The sequence below is a fragment of the Anastrepha ludens genome, chromosome 6 (assembly GCF_028408465.1).
Source record: "Anastrepha ludens isolate Willacy chromosome 6, idAnaLude1.1, whole genome shotgun sequence".
Lineage (NCBI taxonomy): Eukaryota > Metazoa > Arthropoda > Insecta > Diptera > Tephritidae > Anastrepha > Anastrepha ludens.
Genome location: NC_071502.1, coordinates 50830678 through 50852797, shown reverse-complemented (window position 1 = coordinate 50852797; position 22120 = coordinate 50830678). Strand labels below are relative to the sequence as shown.

Sequence of the window (22120 nt, the reverse complement as noted above, 5' to 3'; positions counted from 1 at the left end):
AACCATTTCTGGCGTTGTTGCGGTTTTTTTGGTCCACCTCCATAGCGTTTTGCAATGCTACCAGTATCATTGTAACGTTTTATAGTGCGATACACAAACATTTTATTCACTTTGAGGTGACTGAGCTCACGAACAATGGCTGGTTGTGATTTTCCAGCCAAATATAACGCAATCACACTGTTACGTTTGAATTCCATCACAGAAAAAAAAAATTCAACAAAACTGAGACGCAAATGCTTTTGATGGCTTATAAACAATATATTGAACTGTCATTAGAAAAATTTTGACGTTGATGTCATGAGCTGTTTTACCGATATAAGCAGTGTGAAGTTGGTAACACTTCATATCGTTCAAAAACAAGGGGTTAGGCTATTGTACTGTGGAAAAAATAACAACATGTCAGCCACTTTTCTTCGTTGGGTAATGAAATAAATCAAAACATTAATGAAAAAAGAACTGTTCTTCATTCTTTATTAAAAATGTAAAATCACTACAAAAATTGGCTTGGTTTTTTAGCCGAAAGTGCTAAATTTAAATTTGTAATATATTTACTTTTTTAGATAAATAAAGAAAAAAATGTCTGTATAGTATTTGTTCGGGTTTTTTGCGTCCCAATTGCGTCTACAATTTTTAATTTACGATGTACATACAAGAAATACCTTCGCTTATATACATACATACATAAGTTAATTCCTATGTTTTTTTCTGCTATGTAAGTACTATAGGTAGAATGTTTTTGATATATTGGTTAAAAAATATGTGAAAAATATAAAATATGTTAAATTAAAAAAAAAAAAAACCGTCGCAAAAAGTTTATAAAAAATTTGATGAATAGTAGTAAATCTGGGTTTTTGTTTTTAATTGGTAAAAATTATATGACGTAACGAGTATATAAATGCGGTCGCCCATCGGCAGCAAACCTCCGAGCGCATTTCTGTCATAAAAGAGATCACTCAGAAAAATCAAAGATATACCTTATTTATTTTTTTAACAGTCCCAGCAAAAACAGGTGAGAAATGTTTCTTTGAAATTGTCGTACTTCTGTATCCTTGAAGATTTTCATGGAATTAAGTCCATGTTGTTATTGGGATAAAACCATTATGGACCGTTTTCATAGTCTTAAGTTAACTGTAATTAACCAATGTATATCCATTTGTGAACGAATAGTTGAAGTAAGCTGCATATTGAGGGACGAAAATTAAAACAAGAAACACATTTTTAAAATAATAAAAATAAATAATAATAAAAACACATTTTTATATCGTAGGCATTTTTTTTAATACTGAATCCTAACTGAAACTTTGACCCTTTTAAAAAACATTGTGACGTTATGGTGACATATTAAGAACACTTACTTACAGCATGGAGTGAAATGACATCCACACAAATTATTACATAAAACTTTCTCCTAAAATGACGTGGTAAAAAATTAATTTCAAGTGAATCGATCAAGGTTTGTTCGCTTTATGTGAGGAAATCGATATTTTGGAATTTCTGCAGTGGTCTGGCATTTTATAAAGTTTGTTATACCACATAAAAAAATTAAATAAAAAATTATGTAGGCCCTAAAACCATAGTTAGTTAATTAAATGCACTGCCTAGGATTAGACCGCCTATGTGTCTTACTTTTTTGTTGCACCTCTCATTTAGTTTCAAAAGCCTACTTAGTTAAATATCATTATATATTTGTTTCAAGGTCTCTTTTATTGTAGGAAACTAAGTGATAATACTTCAGGCTTTAAGCCAAAGCAGTTGAGAAAATTTAAAAATTTTTGGGCAATAAAATTTTTTGTGTTAGCCGCAACATAATTAGGCTCTTAGTTTGGTCAACCGAATAACCTTCAACATTTTCGAGTATAAATAAAATCGACGCATTTAGTTATAAAAATTCACTCAGAACCTACCTTTCTACCTTGGAAAAAATAGCTGTCGTGTAGTACTTTTTTTTTTGGCAAAGTAGCAATTATTTAGTAGAAATTTAAGTTTATAAAAAAGTCTACAGGGTTTGATTGAAAAGTAATGAACCTTATTGTTTTTAAGCAGTTTTATTAAACCTTTTGGCTTATACAACTAATGTTCTTCAAAATAGGACCCTTGAGCGTCAATACACCGCTGATAGCGGTCCTTTCACTGCAGGAAACATTTTTTAAACTCATCCGCCGGAATCGCGTTCAATTCGGCTGTCACAGCTTTTTGGATCGCCTCGATGGAGTCGAAACGCCTTCATTTCAGCTTTCTTTTCAGGCGCGGACACAAGAAGAAGTCCGGAGTGGACAGGTCTGCGCTGTAGGGAGGGTGGGGAAGCACCGGAACCCCCATCTTGCCCAATGCAGAGGTGCAGAGGATGCGGTGTATTGTCGTGATGAAGGGTCCAATTGTTGACGAGGTCGGGCCTTCCTTGAACGACTTGTGCCACCATTTCACCTGGGCACTGAACAGAGATTGGTCCCCGTAAGCCTCCTTGAGTAACCCAATGGTTTCGGTACTCATTTTGTTTAGCTTTACGCAAAATTTGATCGAGTAACGTTGCTCCAACGATCGCTGCATTTTCGCCACTGCAAAATCCTAACACACTTTTAAAACAGCTTTCACGCGAGGAGCGATGTTGACTGCACCGCTGTTGCCAGCAAACCGGGACCGGTTTCTAGTGGAAGGTCCGACGATCATTTTCCCCCACCAGCCAGCAGACGCTCCGCGCGGGAAGACTCATTACTTTTCAATCAAACCCTGTAATCCTACATTCTTCATTTTTACAGTCAACTTGTTGTTAGTTTAAAATAGGCGAATTTTAATAACCGAATTAACTTTTAAATATATAAAGAGATATAAATCGATTGTATGGATTATTATCGGTCATACTTTCTGGCGTTACATACAAATGAATATTATAAAGGGTGGTTAAGTTTCAAGGGCCGGTGTTGGTTTTGAATAAAATACAATTTTTTTAGGAAATTATTTTCATTTCTCTTTATTATGATAATATTGGTATGGCTCAGTTACGTGCGGAACAAATAGCCGCCGCGGCCTCGGCGGCACACCTCTATCCGACGGTCCAAATTTTCGATGACGCTGAATCATAATTGTGGTTCTATGCCGTTAATGTGCCGAATTATCTCATCCTTTATCGCTTGAATTGTTGCTGGCTTATCGACGTGCACCTTTTCTTTCAAATAACCCCAAAGAAAGAAGTCCAACGGTGCCGTTGACGTTTAGGTGTGGTTCTTGTCGGCCCTTGAAATTTAACCACCTTTTACATAAAAAAATCAACCAAGATATTTCATTTAGGCACCAAGCTCTGAGAGACTTAAAAAATGAAAGGTTTTAAATTTTCAAAAAATTTAATCAATAATAAACTTCAATAGTTTCGAAACTAAGCTTTCCGTCATTTGGCAATCCATCTGATTTATAAAGCGTCAACAAAAAAATTACAAAAATATTTTATTTAAAACGAATTCATAACGAAACAATTAACGGTCCGTACTTTCAGTATTTTGAAAACTTTTCTGCCCAGAAATACCTTTTATATGGTTACTAAAATTTTGTTGATTTAAAAAAATATCGGAATTCCTCATGCCAACTTGGATATTTCAGAGACATTTTGATTTTATTGTGCCATGTATCAAATCCCACTTCCCTTTCACTTTTCCTCATAGGCATCTTTTGATTTTTCCAAAAGTATAGTTGATTATTTCTCCATAAGACTGACGCGCTGTTCTAATAAGCGGAATACTGAGTCCCAAAAAAACAAAAAATCGCGAGTTACACCGTGAATTCCCTATACGGTACTGTACTTTTTTTGTGGATTCCTGCTGTGACTGAAATCATAGTAAAAATTCTAAGTTTTGTTTTCACTAATAATTCCTCAAAAATTCACCAAATGCTATTCTCGCTACTTAGACTCAAAAATTCGCTTGAAAATTTGTTGAGCTCTCATCTTTTACTGTTCTTGGACATGCAAGCTGATTATACAAAAAGTTCAAAATGGTATTAATTGATACTCCAAACATTTCTGCAATTTGTTTTCATTTTCAAGCCTACATTTTCCGAAAAAAGCTTTTCAACTTTTTCAAGAATGTCTGAGGAACTCGATCTTACTAAGCGCTGATCATTTTCAATTGATTCTCTAATTTGCTTGGATAGAACAGCCCACTTATAAATACTTTTTTATCAAGTCAAGAGCTTCGGAAACGTTAGAAAACTCTTCCACATTGATTTGAAATGCCAAGTGAGAAATGTAGTCATGTGATGAATCTCAATTATTTCTTTGCGATCAACTTTTTTTTCGACGATATCAGCAAAGTTAGTGAACCGATTTGACCAGAATTTAGTATTTAAAATGGTATTAAAACATCAAAGTTACAGTCCATATCCAAAATCACCCTTCAGCGCACACTTTGACCTTCCTTCGTAGAGTGGTTACGTAAGATGCATTTCCAATCAGGTAGCCATGACGTATACGTAACATAATCAAATGCAACTCATATATTTATACATGTGTAACATTGTGCACCTATCTACATATATAAGTACATGTATTTTTAAATACTTAATTATACATTTATTCCTTCCACTAATTTCCTCCATTTTGTATTCATAGAACATTCGAGGAGCTAGCCATATTCCCCAATGGCACGGTGAATGAGTCCTATCGCCCACTAACCATCTCTCTGTATCATTTGCATTTGCATCGTTGGTTGGAAGTCTTCCCGCGTGAGCAATTACTCGTTGTCAATGGTGATCGATTAATTGAGGACCCCGTTTCGCAATTGAAGCGCATCGAAACGTTCTTAGGTAAGTCGTTAGTTAGCGGTAAAGTGGAAACACTCACATTAACACTCACACCCATGCGCACTTCCGCAATCAAACACATTGCACTTTCCTTACGTACATCATTTCTTCCTGCTTGACTATCTGTATATGTGTGTGTGTGTGTGCACATTTGCCGTTGATACATTTTACTAATTGTACTGTCCTAATTTGATTAAAGTGTGTATGCATGTATGCGTGGTCATTATACCTATATAAGTTTAGCATAAAGAACCCCAATTGGACATGGTTGCTTTGGCAATATATTTATGCCTGTTTCTTTACTCACTTCCTTTTCATTCAGATGGGGTAGCAAATACATAAAATTCTTTAAATAACTACAGCCCAGGAACTTATTTATAAGTCCAGACACTTTACTTGTTTCTTATTTAAATTTAATATTGTAATTTCTTATGAAAGTATAGCTCTTTCTTCAATAAAATCCATCTAAATACAATTTCCAAACTCTACGCAATTTTCAAAAAAAAAAAAAATATTCAATAAAATTTCATATCATCATCACATCTCAACCTTTTTAATCAGAATAATTAAAAAAAGTTTGAGTAACCTGCTTTAAAGCGCAATGAATTTCGGTATAATGAAGTACACATCTTAAGTGGTTCAAGAATTGCATTAAATTTTGGCATTTTTTTTTTTGAAGTGATGGACGAGCGAGAATGGAGAGTAAAATTTCAAGGTCATGCAACGTTTTGGGCATTTTCGTTCCGCAAGAGAGAAAAAAGATATAACGTAGAGGAAAAGGAGAGAGGGAGCCATATCTTATATACATATCTTAGATACACTTTAGGCTATTTTTCCTGGGTTTTTTTTTGTTATCGCTAATTTCTAGTGAGAAATAACACTGCCTACTTTTTGACGCTTGTTTGTTGGTGCAAACTTGTAGGAAATATATTTTTGGTGCCTACTTTTTGGCGTCATATTTCCTTGGCGCCTACTGTTAGGGTCATTTTTTGGTCCCCTTTTTTTGGCGTTGTTTGGTGCCTACTTTTGGCGCTTATTTCCGTTTCCTGGCTAGTGCTTGTGCTTACTATAAAGTGCTATCCATTCCGGCGTTGAATTTATTGGTATTGATTTGCGGTAATTTGTGCCATTGCTAGGGTCCTGGAATCGCTGCGTTTGCGTAGGTGATAAACGCTCGGAGTAGTGCGCGTTTTTGCTACGGTTTGTGTCCGGCGTTTACCTACAACGGTCGACTCTTCTCCGTTTTTTGTAAATTTTGTCTATTTGTATTCTCTGCAAATGTTGTGCATTTATTTAGATATATATTCTTCCTCCCTCTCTCTCTCTCTCAGTCTCTCTCGGGACTCTCCCTCTTTCTTTGTCTGCCTTCAAAGTTTCATTTGTGTTATGTATACTACGATACAAGCACATCTTTTTCTAACTGAATATTTTATAAAAACACAAACTTAGCATTCACGTCCATTGATATGTCAATTAAGTCTCGTCATTCTTTAGGCGCATTTGATGCAAGACGCGCCTCTTCCCCCATTTCATTTGAGGCACTCATGCGAGCGAATCAACTACATAGTTAAACGAAAAACACTCCGTAAATCACATATGTCTAATGGCAATAGAAGCTTAAAATAAAACAACCAGCTTTCGGGATATTAAAAAATATGAAATATTAACTCGAGCGAGTAGCCGCAGAGGCTTCACTGTAAGTATATATTCTAATGGAACACTTTTGAATTCAAGGGATCATATAGCCAGACTTAACCAACCTTTCAATCCTTAAAAGAAAGTCTTTAATTAAAGCCGCTAATTAGGATTATTTCAGTAGAAGTACTTAACCACTTCAACAACAACAACGAAAGGAATGAAATATTCGTATAAATGGGACTCAATTTCATGAAGAACGCGAGACATACGAACCTTTAGAATTACATTAGTTTAAGAGCATTTCTGTGGACAGTACAAGTTGCCGATAAGAGGACAGCGCCCTCGAACTTTTCCTTTAATAAATGTAATGTTTCCTGTACAAACTGGCCAGTAGCGTCACCCATCCTTGAAGAAATAAGAGCCGTTGATATCGCTGTTTCAATGGCCAAACTTGCAAAGTACAAAAATTGATTTTTCGAAGTATCGAGGCACCTGATGAATCTTTCCGGCATTTGCGTTGCTCCAAGGTCGGTCACTATTCTGGTTGTCACAAATTTATGTATTAAAAGTTGCATTGTTGACTCTGCAGGATGGTCGCGAATATCACAAAATTTACCCCACTGCATGAAACATTTGGCGAAAGGAGCACAAATTTCGAAAATAAATTTTAACACAGTTGCGGTTTTACCGGAATGTGCCTCATTATACCGTTAACGCTCTTCTCAATATTTTTTTGTATTATATCTGTGGTCGTATGGCACCTAAAACCACCTTTGTTTAATTTATATGCTAGTTTATTCTCGTAAGCAACCTTAACTTTAATTTTTTCTATAAACTTGAATAAGTTTCCAAAATAAAGAATAAAAAATAATACCAAAATATGCGATAGGTTTAGTTTAGTTTGAAAAAAAATATATATTTAACTTATGTCGATTTGATATGCGACCCGAGATATACTCATTGTGCCATAAGCTATATGAGAAACTCATTCGTTGTTGCTAAGGATGGGCATCTTCTAATTTATATTTTTTCGCTCGCAAATACTTTGCGAGTATTTGGAGCTTAGAAGGAGTTAAAAGTTAAATGACTGATTCTAAAAAATTATATCGGTTATAATAAATTTAAAAAAAATTTTGCAAACTTCATGAAATTCGCTTTCTTCTTAATCACAAATCTTTTCCAACTCTTGCTCAATTAGAATTATTTATAGATTTTTTATTAACTACAGGTTTTCACCCTTCAATAAGTGAAAAAGCTGCCTATTTTTCAATGCACATATTTTCTTAGTTTTCATATGAAAATTACATTACATTTCTTTACTTAAAAATAAAAAAATAAATAATTGGCGCGTACACTTCTGTTAGGTGTTTGGCCGAGCTCCTCCTCCTATTTGTGGTGTGCGTCTTGATGTTGTTCCACAAATGGAGGGACCTACAGTTTCAAGCCGACTCCGAACGGCAGATATTTTTATGAGGAGCTTTTTCATGGCAGAAATACACTCGGAGGTTTGCCATTGCCTGCCGAGGGGCGACCGCTATTAGAAAAATGTTTTTTATTAATTTTGCCTTCACCGAGATTCGAACTAACGACCTCTCGGTGAATTCCGAATGGTAATCACGCACCAACCCATTCGGCTACGGCGGCCGCCGTACTTACTTAGTTTTCCTAAAAAAAGTCACTAACTTGTAAAAGAATTCGCTCCACCGCGCACCGTTTCAAAAAGTATTCTCTTGCGCACCTCTCCCTGCATGGTCCGATTGGAATATCTGCTTTGCGGTTTCATATGTGCTGTAAATATGTATTGCAGAGCCCGCTGGTTTGCTCTATTGATGTGTGGGACACCACGTAATTATTTCTTGTTAGTATTGGTAAATGATAGGCGTTGAAGGATAAGCGGGACTTTATCCCTATTTGCTCAGCTAATACGATTCAATGATTTGGAAATTGCGACACCAATAATGGTTCTTGAATTTATTTGCGGCTGCGTAGGTATTACGTGGATAAAGAGGTTTCAAGTGAATGCGAACATAAATAAACTTGTGTGGGGTTGGAACGCAAGACAAGAGTTGAATTTAAGTAAAGAACAAGTTGTTGATTAGCATGAAAAAATATAGTTTGTACTAACAAGAGGCCACATTCTTTTAAATTATAGACATCTTGTCAAATTTTGATTAATTGATTAACGCAAAAGACGCCTAAGGGGATGATTTCGGAATAACAAAGAAGCCTTATGGTACGGCCATTCGAACCGATAATGACTTGCTGAAGCAATTAATCCACTTTTAATTTGACATAAAAGTTATTAAAAGTTATTAAACGTAAGTCATATGCATACACCTTTGTCACCGCGTAATTATTTATGTCCTCATGCTATAACAGAAACCTTGTTATAATATAAAACGCACATATAAGTTCGTATCAAGGTACATTCTTCTTCTTCTTAATTGGCGCGATAACCGCATGCGCGATTTTGGTCGATTTTGCTCATCGTTCCATCGCCTGCGATATTCGCCGTCACCAACGTGCAAAGGCCCAAAAATATTCTGCAGAATCTTTCTCTCAAACACTCCAAGCGATGTTTCATCGGATATTCATAGTCAACGCTTCTACGCCATACGTTAGGACGGGCATGATGAGAGCCTTGTAGAGTGTTAGTTTTGTTCGTCGAGAGAGGTCTTTACTACTCAATTAGGGCGAATATATTCGTAAGAATTATTGTTTTTTTTATTATGCAAATATAAGAATATTCTTTGAAAAATTCCTAACAAATTTTCCGAAAAAACCATGCATATAAATCAATTTCGATGTATAACTGTGAATCAGTGATGTCAGTAGTGAATAATTTCTAGAGTACCTTTTTTACAGTATGTCATCTTTGACATTTGTACAACTTTACATGAAATTGAATAATAATAAAATTATTGAAGCTTATTATGAAATTTGTTGATATTCTCTGAGAAACATATCGCAAAATTCGTGAATTTTTTGGTGTAAGTAATCGTCCGAATGAGTCGAAAATGCAAAGGTTGGTGAAAGAATTTTAAGAAAGTGCATTTGAGGAGAAAAGCACCCGCGAGTAATTTCAGAAAAATCATTACATCCACTAAAATATACTGTATGGTGTGGTTTTTGGTAGAATATTTAGTCCATTTTGCTTTGAAGATGGAAATGAATGAGCTGTGACTGTCCAAAACATTGCTATAGACAGGATTTGTTGTGGCTGAGCTTGTATGAGTAGACATAAATGATTTTTATTTGCAACGGACGATTAATTTCAAGTAATGATGACATGAACTGGTATCCACTAGATTACTTTTGAGGGATTTTTTTAAATGATGTCTATGTGATTAAACCAACAACGATTCCAAAGCTGAAATACTACGTTCAAATCGAAGATCGCTGAACTCAATGAAATAATGTCTGAGAGACTTCTCGAACATTTTAATTTGCGAAAGACAGCCTATAGAGCTTCTAATAGGGGGCATTTAAATGCTTTTATTTTCCACACATAATTGCGGCCGCCATAGCCGAATAGAGAGAACGTAGGTTCGAATCTCGGTGAAACACCAAAATTGATTAATTGTTCACCGAATGAAAAGTGGAAAAGAAGTATTTCAAGTAAAAAAAAAGTTTGTAAAGAGTTTTTTGGTATACATATGAAATTTACTTTTGAATTAATTTGTTTTTAAGAAATTCGCTAGAGGACACAAAAGTGAGATAGTTTAGCATTTTTTTAAATTAAAAAGAAACAAATTTTTTATTTTTGATTTTTTTCTTTTGAATTTTTTTTCACTCAACTTATTTATTACTACTTTATGTGGCACAAAATGTAAAGAAACTTCTCAAACTTTTTACATAACATTAAATTATTATTAAACTATAAAATCAATCAATAAAATTTCCATTAGTTGCAACACCCTCCTCAATTCGCGACTATAAACGATTGCATGTCCGAATCAAATGCTACTTATTAACCATAACGGTATTTTTTGTAGCCTTCAGAGAAGAAATTCTGCTATGTGGATGCTTACGGGTTTCACGCTCAACTACGCCCCATGCGAAGTAATGCAACGGATTGCGGTCTGGGCAATTAGGCGGAAATGTTCAGCCATCCAATCTTACGTCGCGATCTGGCACCAGCCCCACATCAGCATGGTTTCCGTCGAGAGCATAGCACCACCATTGCACTCACCCTCACAAATGTCCAGATAAACCGCGGGCTTAAGGGGGGAAGCTGGTCTAGAATTTTGAAAAAATCGAAAAATTTTTTTTTGTCTTAAAAGGTGCTTTAGGGTCTTAGAAATAATATACCAAATGAGGGATGCCAGCAAAAATGTCTAAATGCCCAAATTTTTCATTCGACGGCAGTGCCTCGCAGGTATGCCCCGAACGCTACTTACAACTTTAAACACGTTTTTCTCGAAATCACTTTTTTTAAACTGGCCGAAGACATAACTCGAACAAATCTTTACCGATTCTTACGAAATTTTGACAATACTTTCGAAATACCTTTCTCCGGAGACGTACGTAGGATTTTTTATTTATATTACATAGTTTTTTTTTTTAATCAACAATTTTATGTCGTTCTTTATAGTGAAAATTGTAACTTTTTGTTCAAACGTGCACCATTTCGCGAAAAAACAAAATATCGAAAAAATCCTACGTACGTCTCTTTCTGTTGTTATATAGAAACTAAAAAAATTTTATTTTTTGATCCAGGACAAAAATTAAGGAGTTTACGTCTTCGGCAATGGACCCACTAGAAAAAAAGGCGCCTTAGGAGAACTGCTGGACAGCGGCCATTTTGAAATTAATTCAGACGAAAAATTTTGTATTTGTACCATGAAAGCTATATTATTAAACCTATTTCACAGATTTTCGATTGATTCCTTTGTTGAGTCAAAATAAATTCATAAAATATGCCCATTTTTTGCGCTCTAGACCAGCTTCCCCCCTTAACCAAAACTCTGCGAGAGGACTGTCCTAGCAGCATTGGACCCTGAGAAAGCTTTCGACACAGTCAGCCCTTCCACGCTACTATATGACATATATCAGTCGACACTCCCACCAGGGCTGAAGAGGTGGTCCGCCAACTATCTGAGCGGTCGTCACTCGTGAGTGATTTTTCGTGACCACACATCTAAGCAGAGAAAGATTAAGCAAGGTGTTCCACAGGGTGGTGTCCTTTCTAATCCTTGCGGTTCAACTTCTACATCTTAAAACTCCCCCAGCCATCTTAAAACTCCCCCAGTGACCAGAGATACGCTGACGTCTGCACGATAATGGCGTCGGGCAAATACATCGATGGCTTGTGCTCCAAAGTGAACAACTACCTCACTGACCTTCCTCGCTTTTCCACTGCGAGAAATCTCCAACTTTCCCCCACTAAGTCCACGGTGACCCTCTTTACCACCTGGACAAATTAGGTCAAACTGCCTCTCAAGGTAAAAGTCGATGACACACCAATTCCGCTCTCCATATCTGCGCACACAAGCGCAATTGCCACTAAAGTCCAAAATCGCAAAAAGGTCCTCAAATCGCTTGCCGGTAGCACTTGGGGCAAAGACAAAGAATTGTTGCTATCGGCAATTAAGGCAATTGGCCGGCCGGTTCTAAACTATGCTGCACCTGTCTGGTCGCCTGGACTTAGTGACACATAGTTAATAAAACTGCAGACATGCCAAAACACTGCCATTCGGACAGCTACGTGCTGCCTTCTGATGTCCCCAATACAATACCTGCACAACGAGGCCAATATGCTACCTTTCAAGGAGCATAACAACTTCTCAGCAAGCAGTTCCTGTTAGGGTGCTACCGTAGGTTTCACCCTTGCAGACACCTGCTTGAGCCAGAGCCGCCTCCCAGGCACGTCAGGAGACACCTACTACACTACGCCGATGAGATCCAGGACAAAACCAACAGAGACCTATTGGACCGCACGGTGTTAAGACATACATTAAATGACATTCACCGGGAGACTGCTACCACCTTCATAAGCTCCCGTCCAGTGAATGCCGTAATCGGAGTCTAACCGCCACCTACTGCATATGAAGAGCTCCAGCTTCCCCGTGAGATCCGCGTAACACAGGCACAATTACGTTCTGGATATTGTAGCAGATTAAACTCCTACTTATCCAGAGTTGACCCCGACATACCTAACTTATGTCCGGTATGTGAAGGCACCCCGCACGACACTAACCACCTTTCCACATGCCCTCTAAAACCCACTCATCTAACACCCCTCTCCCTCTGGACCCAAACTGTCGAAACAACATGTTTCCTGGGCCTACATTTAGATGTGCCTGACGAAGACGACCGATGATATACTCTACACTGACTTCTCTTACTGCTACAACAACAACACATGACCATCGCTTTGTGTGAAGGAGTAGAGTCTTGCTGAAAGATGTCCGAAACGCATCATAACATCTCAGACGTTTTAGGGTGTTTAATTTTGTTTAGAAGGCGTTTTGATTAAATAACACGCTGTTCTCGTGTTTGTTCTGACATAAAATGTGTTAAGCGCATAATATAACGGGTGGGCCATATAGCGTTTGCTTTTTGAACCACCAATTTTTTTGAGAATGGTAACTAAAATGACATGTCAAATGTGTTCATAATTTACTTAAAGGTTTGACATTTACGAAATGGGACACTATACGCTTGAACAAAATTGGGAAATATTGAAAACCTATTTCCAAAGTGGTGAGTCTTCTTCTTCTTCCGCGGTTACAGTCAATGCCGAGCGTTACCGTGACATGCGAGTTTTTGTTTCCAAAAATTGAAGAGGATGACATGGACGACATTTTGTTTGAACAGGACGGTGCAACTTGTCACACTGCCAAAGTCACACTCGAACTTTTGGCTACCGTTTTTGGAAACTGAATAATCAGCCAAAATTCCGATATCAAATGGCCGTCTCGGAGCTGTGATTTAAGCCCGTTGGACTATTTTTTTTAGGGAGCCGTTAAGAACAAATGCTATGCGAACCTTCCAGAGACGATTGATACTTTAAAACGGAATCGAAGTTGCCATTCATGAAATTGGAGCCCAAACAATCGAAAATGTGCTTAAAAACTGGGTTGATCGAATGGCCTACTGTAAAGCCAGTCGTGGCAGTCATTTGAACGATATTATTTTTCATTCATAAATGACAATGTTCAATCTTCAAAATAAATAAAAAAGTTTGAAAAAATATTGATTAGTTTTTTTTTATAGCCGATTCAAAAAGCAAATTTTACATGGCCCACCCTATAGGATTTAAAACGGAAATCTTCATGGACAACTCGACGGATAAGACCTTCAGAAACATTAGCGTCCTCATTGATTTTGAAGGGTCCACGTCAATGAACGCTTGCACTTGTTTAATAAATTCTGCATATCCGACAGTGTCAGAAAGTTCTTCGTGATTTTGGGTTTTACTAATATACAGATTCTGCATCGTCGCCTAATGCTTCCAATTCACGACACAACTTATGAACGAAAGAATATTCACACTTAAGAAAATTAAAGTTTTCTATGTGAGTTGCTCATAAAGCGACGATAACTGCATGCCTCTTCATTTTTTGAGTTGACTTGTAGTCTTCCAAGTCTTATTTGAAAAAGAGAAAAAATAAAAATAATGGCTTCGGGAAGTTATGGCTACATACATATATGCACGTGCTCAACTACCATTTGTATCCTGTATAACACTAATAATTATGCCATTCACTTAAATCAGATTTGCATATTCAGATAACCAAATACATACATATATGCAAAATACATTAGTAATCGTTGGATAGATTAGCACTTCGAAGCATTTGGTTTATTAGCAAATGAATAATCAAATCTACTCGTAATGCTGACTTATTAGAATTCCCATTCAACTGAATGTTAAATATAAAATTAGTGTCCATTTACGCTTACATTTATACATACAGTGCTAAACCTCGATTCGGCATCTATCCTGCTTGTTGTTGTAATATTATGGGTAATTTTGAATTCAAATATCTGCATACTATGCATACAACTCTGATTAATTTCGTTGGCAAGCATAAGGCGCTTACACTTACACATACACACATACAAAGTGTAGCTGAATGTTTGCGCTTGAAACACGACTTAAGGATTATGAGGATATAAGGAATCCATATCTATTCGATCGCAACACCAATTTCTGTAGTACGAGTATTAGTTAATTAACTTTACCGCTCTCTAATTTGCCATATCTGTGTGTAATCAATTAATTTATATTTTGAAATAGTATTGATTGATAATTTCGCATCGAATATCCAAATCGAATAGATAAATTGGATAACGAATCACAATCGAAATGTATTATCGGTAGAAAGTAAAGTGAAGAAATTTCCTTAGTTTTCTATTCATGCTTGGTAATTAGGGCCAAAACTTCATCGCTTTGGTTTGGATGAAATTTAATGAAAATGATCTACTATACAGTAGCATAAATTGCGTAAATATTAACTCCGAGATAATGCTAAAGGTATGCGAAAATTATTAACAAGTTGGTTATTTTTTTGTTTTGAATTGTAACTCAAAATTTTGTTAAACTTTTTTTTAATTTGTTTAAACCTTTTTTGAAATTTCGACTTTAATGATTAAAATATAATTTTTTTTTATTTCTTCAAATTTAAAAATTTGTTATTGCTTTAATTGTGCCCAAATGAGAGCTTTTCCTAACTTTTCATTTGCCAAATTTTTAATTTTGATTATTTTGGGCAACAAATAGTATAGTCTCCCTGAACATCAATCCACTTATTCCAAAGAGATTCCAATTTATAAATTCCATCCCTGAAGTGGGGATCTGGAAGGGCTGCAAACTACGCTTCGACAGCTATTATAACCTCATCATTTGATGAAAACGCTTTCCACGCAATAATTTTTTTAGGTCTGGAAACAGATGGAAGTCGCTAGGAAGTCTGGTAAATACCATGGATGCTCAAACAATTTAAACATTAATTCATGGATTTTAGACAGTCTTGATGAAAAAGAATGTTTTCTTTTGCAAACTGGGTCTTTTTCACGAATTTTTTCCTTAGTTGGTCTAAAAGGTTATAAAAATATTCAGAATTCATTACTTTACCAGTTCGTAAGTAATCCACAAACAAAATTTCTTTCAAATCTCAAAAAACTGATGCTAGCATCTTCTTCGGCCGCCGTAGCCGAATGGGAATTAGAGAGAACATAGATTCGAATCTCGATGAGAGATCAAAATGAAAAAAAAGTTTTTTTTTAATAGCGGTCGCCCTTCGGTAGTCAATGGCGAACCTCCGAATGTATTTCTGTCACGGTAAAGGTCTTCATAAAAAATGTCTGCCGTTCGGAGTCGGCTTGAAACTGTAGGTCCCTCCATTTGTAGAACAACATCAAGACGCACATCACAAATAGGATGAGGAGCTCGACCAAGTACCCAATAGGTTTACGCGCGAATTGTATAAATAAATAATCTCTGATCTCCAAAAAATAGTTATTCGTCGATAGTGTTTTCTGTAGACACGCATATGATGACAAGTATACTCAATCGGTTATATCGTTCGATGCAAGGAGCAATAGAATTTTAGTTGGTATACTAACAGGGCACTGCCTAATTGCAGCGCACGCTTGCAAGCTAAATTTAACTCTTAACTATGCTTGCAGGAAATATAATGAGCCAGGTACAAGAGAATCCCTGGAGCAACTTCTATGCTACTGTCTGGCTCTCTCGAAAACTAGACTATGTTACCTAGGTGCTCTCAGTTTTGAAAGGCTAGAATCTATACCTAAACAGTGCGAGCATCTTGAGTGATGCATATTTTCGCTTAAATCGAACTCTGATCCGGTATCGCTATGGACCAAACTAGGCTCTGCGGTGCTTCGGCCAGCCAATATAACCTAACTTAACCTAACATGCACTCAGCGGGATATACTGGCAATTTAGTAAACTCACTTTTTTTCAGAAATTAAAAAAATTTAAGTTTGACTATACTGGCTTTACTTTTGTTAAATTTTACTTCCTATTCGGATTTAGAGGGAACTTTTAAATATCCAATTTACAGCATGTGCCTTTTTTAGTTCACAAACTTGCGTAATTGCACAGAAATTAAATAGCACTTGCTCCCCCTATATGGTACTTATTGCTCTGGGCGCATGTGCGGGAGTTTATGTGAGCATACCCATGTAATGGCCCAATTTCTATCTGCTGTGTTTCGTTGTTTTTCCTGTAAGCCAAGTCTGATGTGCGGTACAGAAAAGTTAGTTATCCGCTTTCTTGGCGTAACTTCAGATATTTATATTTAATTTATATGAATAGTAAAGTACTAGCACTCATATATTTTTTTCCTAACTGAAAACCTTGCACAAAACTACCAATTAACATTACCTACATTTTTACATTTGTTCTCCGCTAACTTTTTCCATATTCTCTCTCTTATTTGCATACAATTCTTTGGTCTACCGCATTGCTGACATTTTGCTTCCACTTTGCCCTGCATGGCTATCTTTTCCAACACTTCTGCCTGCTTCTGCCAACCGGTAACTGCAACGTATTAAAATTTCATATTGCGGTCGCTGCAATTACTTACATCTGATGGTCAACTGCAACATTCCAATTCCAACTCGATTTGCAACTTCACACTGTGCATTGCCACCACTACCACCGTAAAGGCATCGAGCATCGTGTAACCAACAGCCATTTTTATTTTAACGAGACAAAGGGTTTCTACTGTTTACGTTACGACAGCGGCGACCGTTGCCTACGCGAAACAAAAGGACGCAAGCATCCGCATGTTGATCCTGTAGTTGTGTCCAAATTGCGGAAATTCTTTGCCGAACACAATCAGCGATTCTATGAATTGGTTGGCGAAGATCTTGGCTGGCCGGAGGAGTAAGCAGTGAAGAGGCGAAGAAACAGATGAAATTGTATATGTCTGTGTATGCATGTATGCGTGTGCGCGTATGGGTGTAAAAAATGCAATTGCAACACAGACACTTGAAAGGGTGCATCCGTTACACTCACACACACACACATACATGTATTCAAGGAGCAGAGCGTTAAGGAGGATCGCTGACTACAAAACAAGCGGGTAGTAAAGCAATGAAAGGAGGGCATTGGCGACCAACAGTAGCTGTAATTGAGAATTAAGGACTGATGGGATAACAAATGTTAAGTTAAATATTCAATATTAATATATATTTAATTTTCGCAGGTATGTACATATATAGGTAAGCATGTGAAAAATTGCATACTCATCGGCATATGACTTGCGCATAAGAATCTCTGTGTGTGAGACGAGTTATCGCAGTTGTTGGACTACAGAACGAAATGCACAAAAATTGTTGCGAATTTCAATTTAAAAATTCAGTACTTCATTTAAGTGAAAATATGTATGTTTTTAAGTGTATATATCTACAGTTTACAAACTATACATAAATACACACATAAATGTAAGTGTTGTAGCTTAAATGTGTTGTAGATGAGTCTGTGTGAGTGTCTGTGAACGCTGTCGGCAAGCGTATAGGTAGACGGGATGTATGAACTGTTGCACGGAAATGGAAATTTTCAGGCGTACATACCTATATTTTTATGATAATTTTTGTAGAAGCACATTTATATATACATTCACTTGCATGAATATATGTACATACATATATGCGCTCCTGTTTTCGTTGGTGTGCATGCGAATATTCGCCTTCATGCAGTCAACAAAATACTAGCACAAGTTCGAAATGTTCGAAAAATGAGAGTTAAGGAAAGGGTAAAAAAATAATAATTTTAATACTTTTTTCTTTGAAGCCTTTTTAATAGAAATTTCTAAGTTCAATTTCTAAATTTCAATTTTAACTTTTCTTATTGAGCCAGCGAGGAAACACGATTCGACTCTCGCTCAAGTCTAGAAAGAAATTTCGTGATCTTAAAAAGAGAAACTTTGAATTGTTGTTAGTGTCTATGATTTTCAAAAAAAAAAAACTGGTCGTGAGCTCAAAAACTGATTATTCACATTATAAAGTTACAATAGGTTATAAAACCAAAAAAAATAAAGAATTTTCTAAAGACTTTAAAAAATTTTTGCCCTCATTTTACGGACTTAAAAAATATAAATTTTTTGTTAACAAACTCCTTTAAATGCTTTTTATCAGAGTTATGTTTACAATTATTAAAAGGCGAAATTAAAATTTTGTTTAAAATTATGCTTGAGGGGGGCCCCTTGTTTTTTCTCAATTTTTTTTTTTTCGAGGCGAAAAAAGCGACTCACAGGAATAATCTTTTGCATTTATTTGAAGGTAGGATTGAAGAGTAATAAAAAATTTTTTAACATAAATAAAAAAACAAAAAGGCGGGCATATGAGGGATCTAGCACAGCTTCTCGTTGCGCACTAGTAAAACGACGTGTAAGATTGCGGTCGTAGTTTTCACCTGAAACACAAAAGAAAAATATTGACTTAGGATATTATTGTATAATAGGATACTCTTGTCTAAAAATATGAAAAAATTAATTATTGAAAAAAGAGCTTTTTTTGGCTATTTTTTTCAAAAAAAGTGTTAAATACCATTAAAAATGAATTTTTTTTTTGTATTTTGTTAGTTAATAGTTGTGCATTTTAATTATCTTTATATAGATAATCGGTTTGAAACGATAACTTTCGTCGGTTTTTTTTTAATCTTACACGTCATTTTCAAAAACATGATTTTGAGAAAACGTGGGTCAAAGTTTTTAGAACGTAGACAGTATACTCACACGAGGGATGGCACACAGGCCTGTAACTCCGAAATCTCTTTGAATTCCGCTCAACAATTTTGAGGGCATATTCTCCTATAATATATCTATCAATTGTAGTAAAAAATAGATTTTTTGAAACCGACTTATAAGAGGCCCCCTTAAATTTTTTTAATAATTTCTTTGAAAAGCTTTTTTTCTGAGTAGTCAGAAAAATTTCCGAAATGGTAAAAGTTAAATTTCAAAATTAATTTCGAAAATTATTAACCCTCACTTTTTTGGAAAAATTTAATTTTTTGTTAATCATTCCCTTAAATACTTTTTATTTGAATGGTGGCGAAAATTTGAAAAATTGTAAAGGAGAAATGCTATAATGAATTAGAAAATGTTAACTCTCATTTTGCGAATTTAAAATCTCAAAAGTTTTTGTACTAAGAATTTTTTTAATAATTTCTAGTAATAGTAGAATATGAGTCTTGCAACGAATCTGAAAAGTTGTAACTCTCAACAGGCAAATTTAAATATTTAATTTTTACATTCGTTGGCTCGTTATCTTAAATTTTGTCCAAGTTTAGCTTAAAACTTGTTTAATAAATTCTTTCAAAAGTATTTGATCTGAGTAATGACGAAAACGGTTAAGTTATTTCCAAATTGATTTTCAGAAACTTCAACCCTCACTTTTTTTTTAATTTAATTTTTTGTTTTTTAATTATTTCCTTAAATACTTTTTTCTGACTATGGATGAAAACTTGCCAATTTTAAAATCTTAACTTTAATTTTGCCGATTTAAAGTTTCAAAATTTTTTATATTAAAATAATATTTAATACATTTTTCTTTCCATTAAATTAAAAAATATTCTTTAAATCTAAAAAATTTTGCCGCCCACCATTCGAATTTAAAACATTTTTTTTCATTAACCTCCTTTCAAATGATTTTTACCTGACTTTTTATCCCGAGCAATAATGGAATTTTTGAAAATTGTAAAAATTATTTTATTACGAATTTGAAAATTGCTAGCCTTCGTATTATTATTATTATTATTTTTTAATTTTAAAGATTTGTTAAATTAATTTTACTAAGTTTTCCTGAATAACAGTAAAACTTCTTCAAAATGGTATAAGTTAAATTTCAAAATGAATTTTAGAAATATTTTTAAAATATTAAGTTAAATTATGTTTAATATTTTAATAATATTTAATATTTTAAATTTTTTTGTTAATAATCCTTTAAATACTTTTTATCTGAGAAGTGGTGAAAATTTGCAAAATTGTAAAATTTAAATTTCATGGTGAAATTTAAAATCTTAACGTTAATTTTAAGTCTGAAATTTTTTTAATTAAACTAATTTTTAATACATTTTTCTTTAGTAAAATCTGAAAAATTTTAACTCCCACCATTTGAATTAAAATTTTTTTTTTATTAATCTTCTTTCAAATGATTTTCTCTGATTTTTTATCCTAAGCAACAATGACAATTTCGAAAATTGGAAAAATTACTTTCAGTATGAAAAAAAAAGTATTAACCTTCGCTTTATTAATTTTTAGTTTCAAAGCTTTTGCTAAATTAATTGTTAATAAGTTTTTCTGAATACAGCAGATATTTACAAAACGTTGAATTTTTTGAAGAATGTAAATGATTTCTATTTTAGTAACGGTAAACGTTTTAAAGTGGTAAATTTTAAATTTTATGATTACTTTAGAAAATATCAACGCGCACTTGATGAACTTGAAAAACTGTATGTGCTTAATTTGAGAGATTTTAATTTCTACTATCCGAATATACTTTTTACATTCGAAAAATTTTAGCTCTCATTTTAAGTAATTCTTGAAATCTTTTGTTAAATTAATTTTTTTTCGTTAACAAAATACAAATTTCAAAAGTTTAAAAGTTAAATTTTATGATAATTTTGAAAAATAAATATTAGCCCTCACTTGACGATTTTAAAAAGTTTAGATATTTTGTAAATTTTATATCAATGGTTTTTATTTGAGTAATGGCGCATTGTAAAAATAAAATTTCATATTGAATTAAAAATAGCTTAACCCTTACCATAAAAAAAAATCGTTGAAGCCATTCTTACCTTAGCAATGACCAATATTTCCAAAATGGTGAGTGCGACATTTTATAATGATTTGAAGAAACTTGAACTTGATTTAAATTTTTTTTAATTTAATCTGTTCTGAATTAGTTTTTTCTGTAAAACGAAATTGTGAAAGTAACTTCGGCTGTAACCTAGGGAATTTAGCAGCAGAATTCTCATTTCACACGCATTCACCCACTCGCCCAATCAGCCGTTGTTCAGCCATAGCTAATAAGATGCGAAACTCTATCATTTTGAGAGAGAGCGCGCCCATGAGCTCGGTTCAAAACTTGACAGTATTCATACAGTATGGGATTTTGAACAACTGGCAGGCGAAATGGCGGGCTGCCAGAGAAAATGCGCCAAAAATAACTAACGAAAACAGTTCGTTTTTGCTTAATGGAGAAATTACGCAATTGAAATGTTTATAATTATTTGTCTTAAAATTAATTTAATTGAAACATAATAATTTAATTTGAAGGGAATTGGCAGAATTTTCCAAAGCTTTTCATATCCTCTTCGACGTAAGCGTAGGTAAGGGAATTGAATGTGAGTTTGAAATATTTTGCAAGCATACTTAACTATTTTTAGGTAATAAAAACCTAAAGGTTATTTGTTTTAGCTTCATTCTTATATTAAACAATTGCAATCTTGTATGTATTTATTTATACATTTTCGGGTTCATTCCTTTATTATCATTATATAGCATATTTCTGATTTTTTAGCTTATTTATGTATTTTATGCTGATTGTGCTTATTTTTATTATATGTAGATGAATACGGGTCATATAAGGCTACTGGGCAACCGCGCACCAACCTCAATGGCAGTGTGGAAACTAAAAATTCCGAATTTTTGTTTAAAAAATACCCCTTCACAGTTTCTTCCGGTGTGGCATTACTCACGAATGTTATAAAAAATGC

At 34.6% G+C, this 22120-nt stretch overlaps 1 protein-coding gene across 1 annotated transcript in view; it reads left to right on the top strand.

The window, feature by feature from the left end:
- The window catches only part of LOC128867756 (uncharacterized), a 90194-nt gene extending 71714 nt beyond the window's left edge, over window positions 1-18480 (top strand). Inside the window, exons 5-6 of the mRNA XM_054109226.1 lie at window positions 4598-4791; window positions 17068-18480. Coding sequence (XP_053965201.1) covers window positions 4598-4791; window positions 17068-17291 — 418 coding nt within the window. The 3' untranslated portion in view covers window positions 17292-18480. The remainder of the gene's footprint in view (window positions 1-4597; window positions 4792-17067) is intronic.
- Window positions 18481-22120: the final 3640 nt, after the last annotated feature.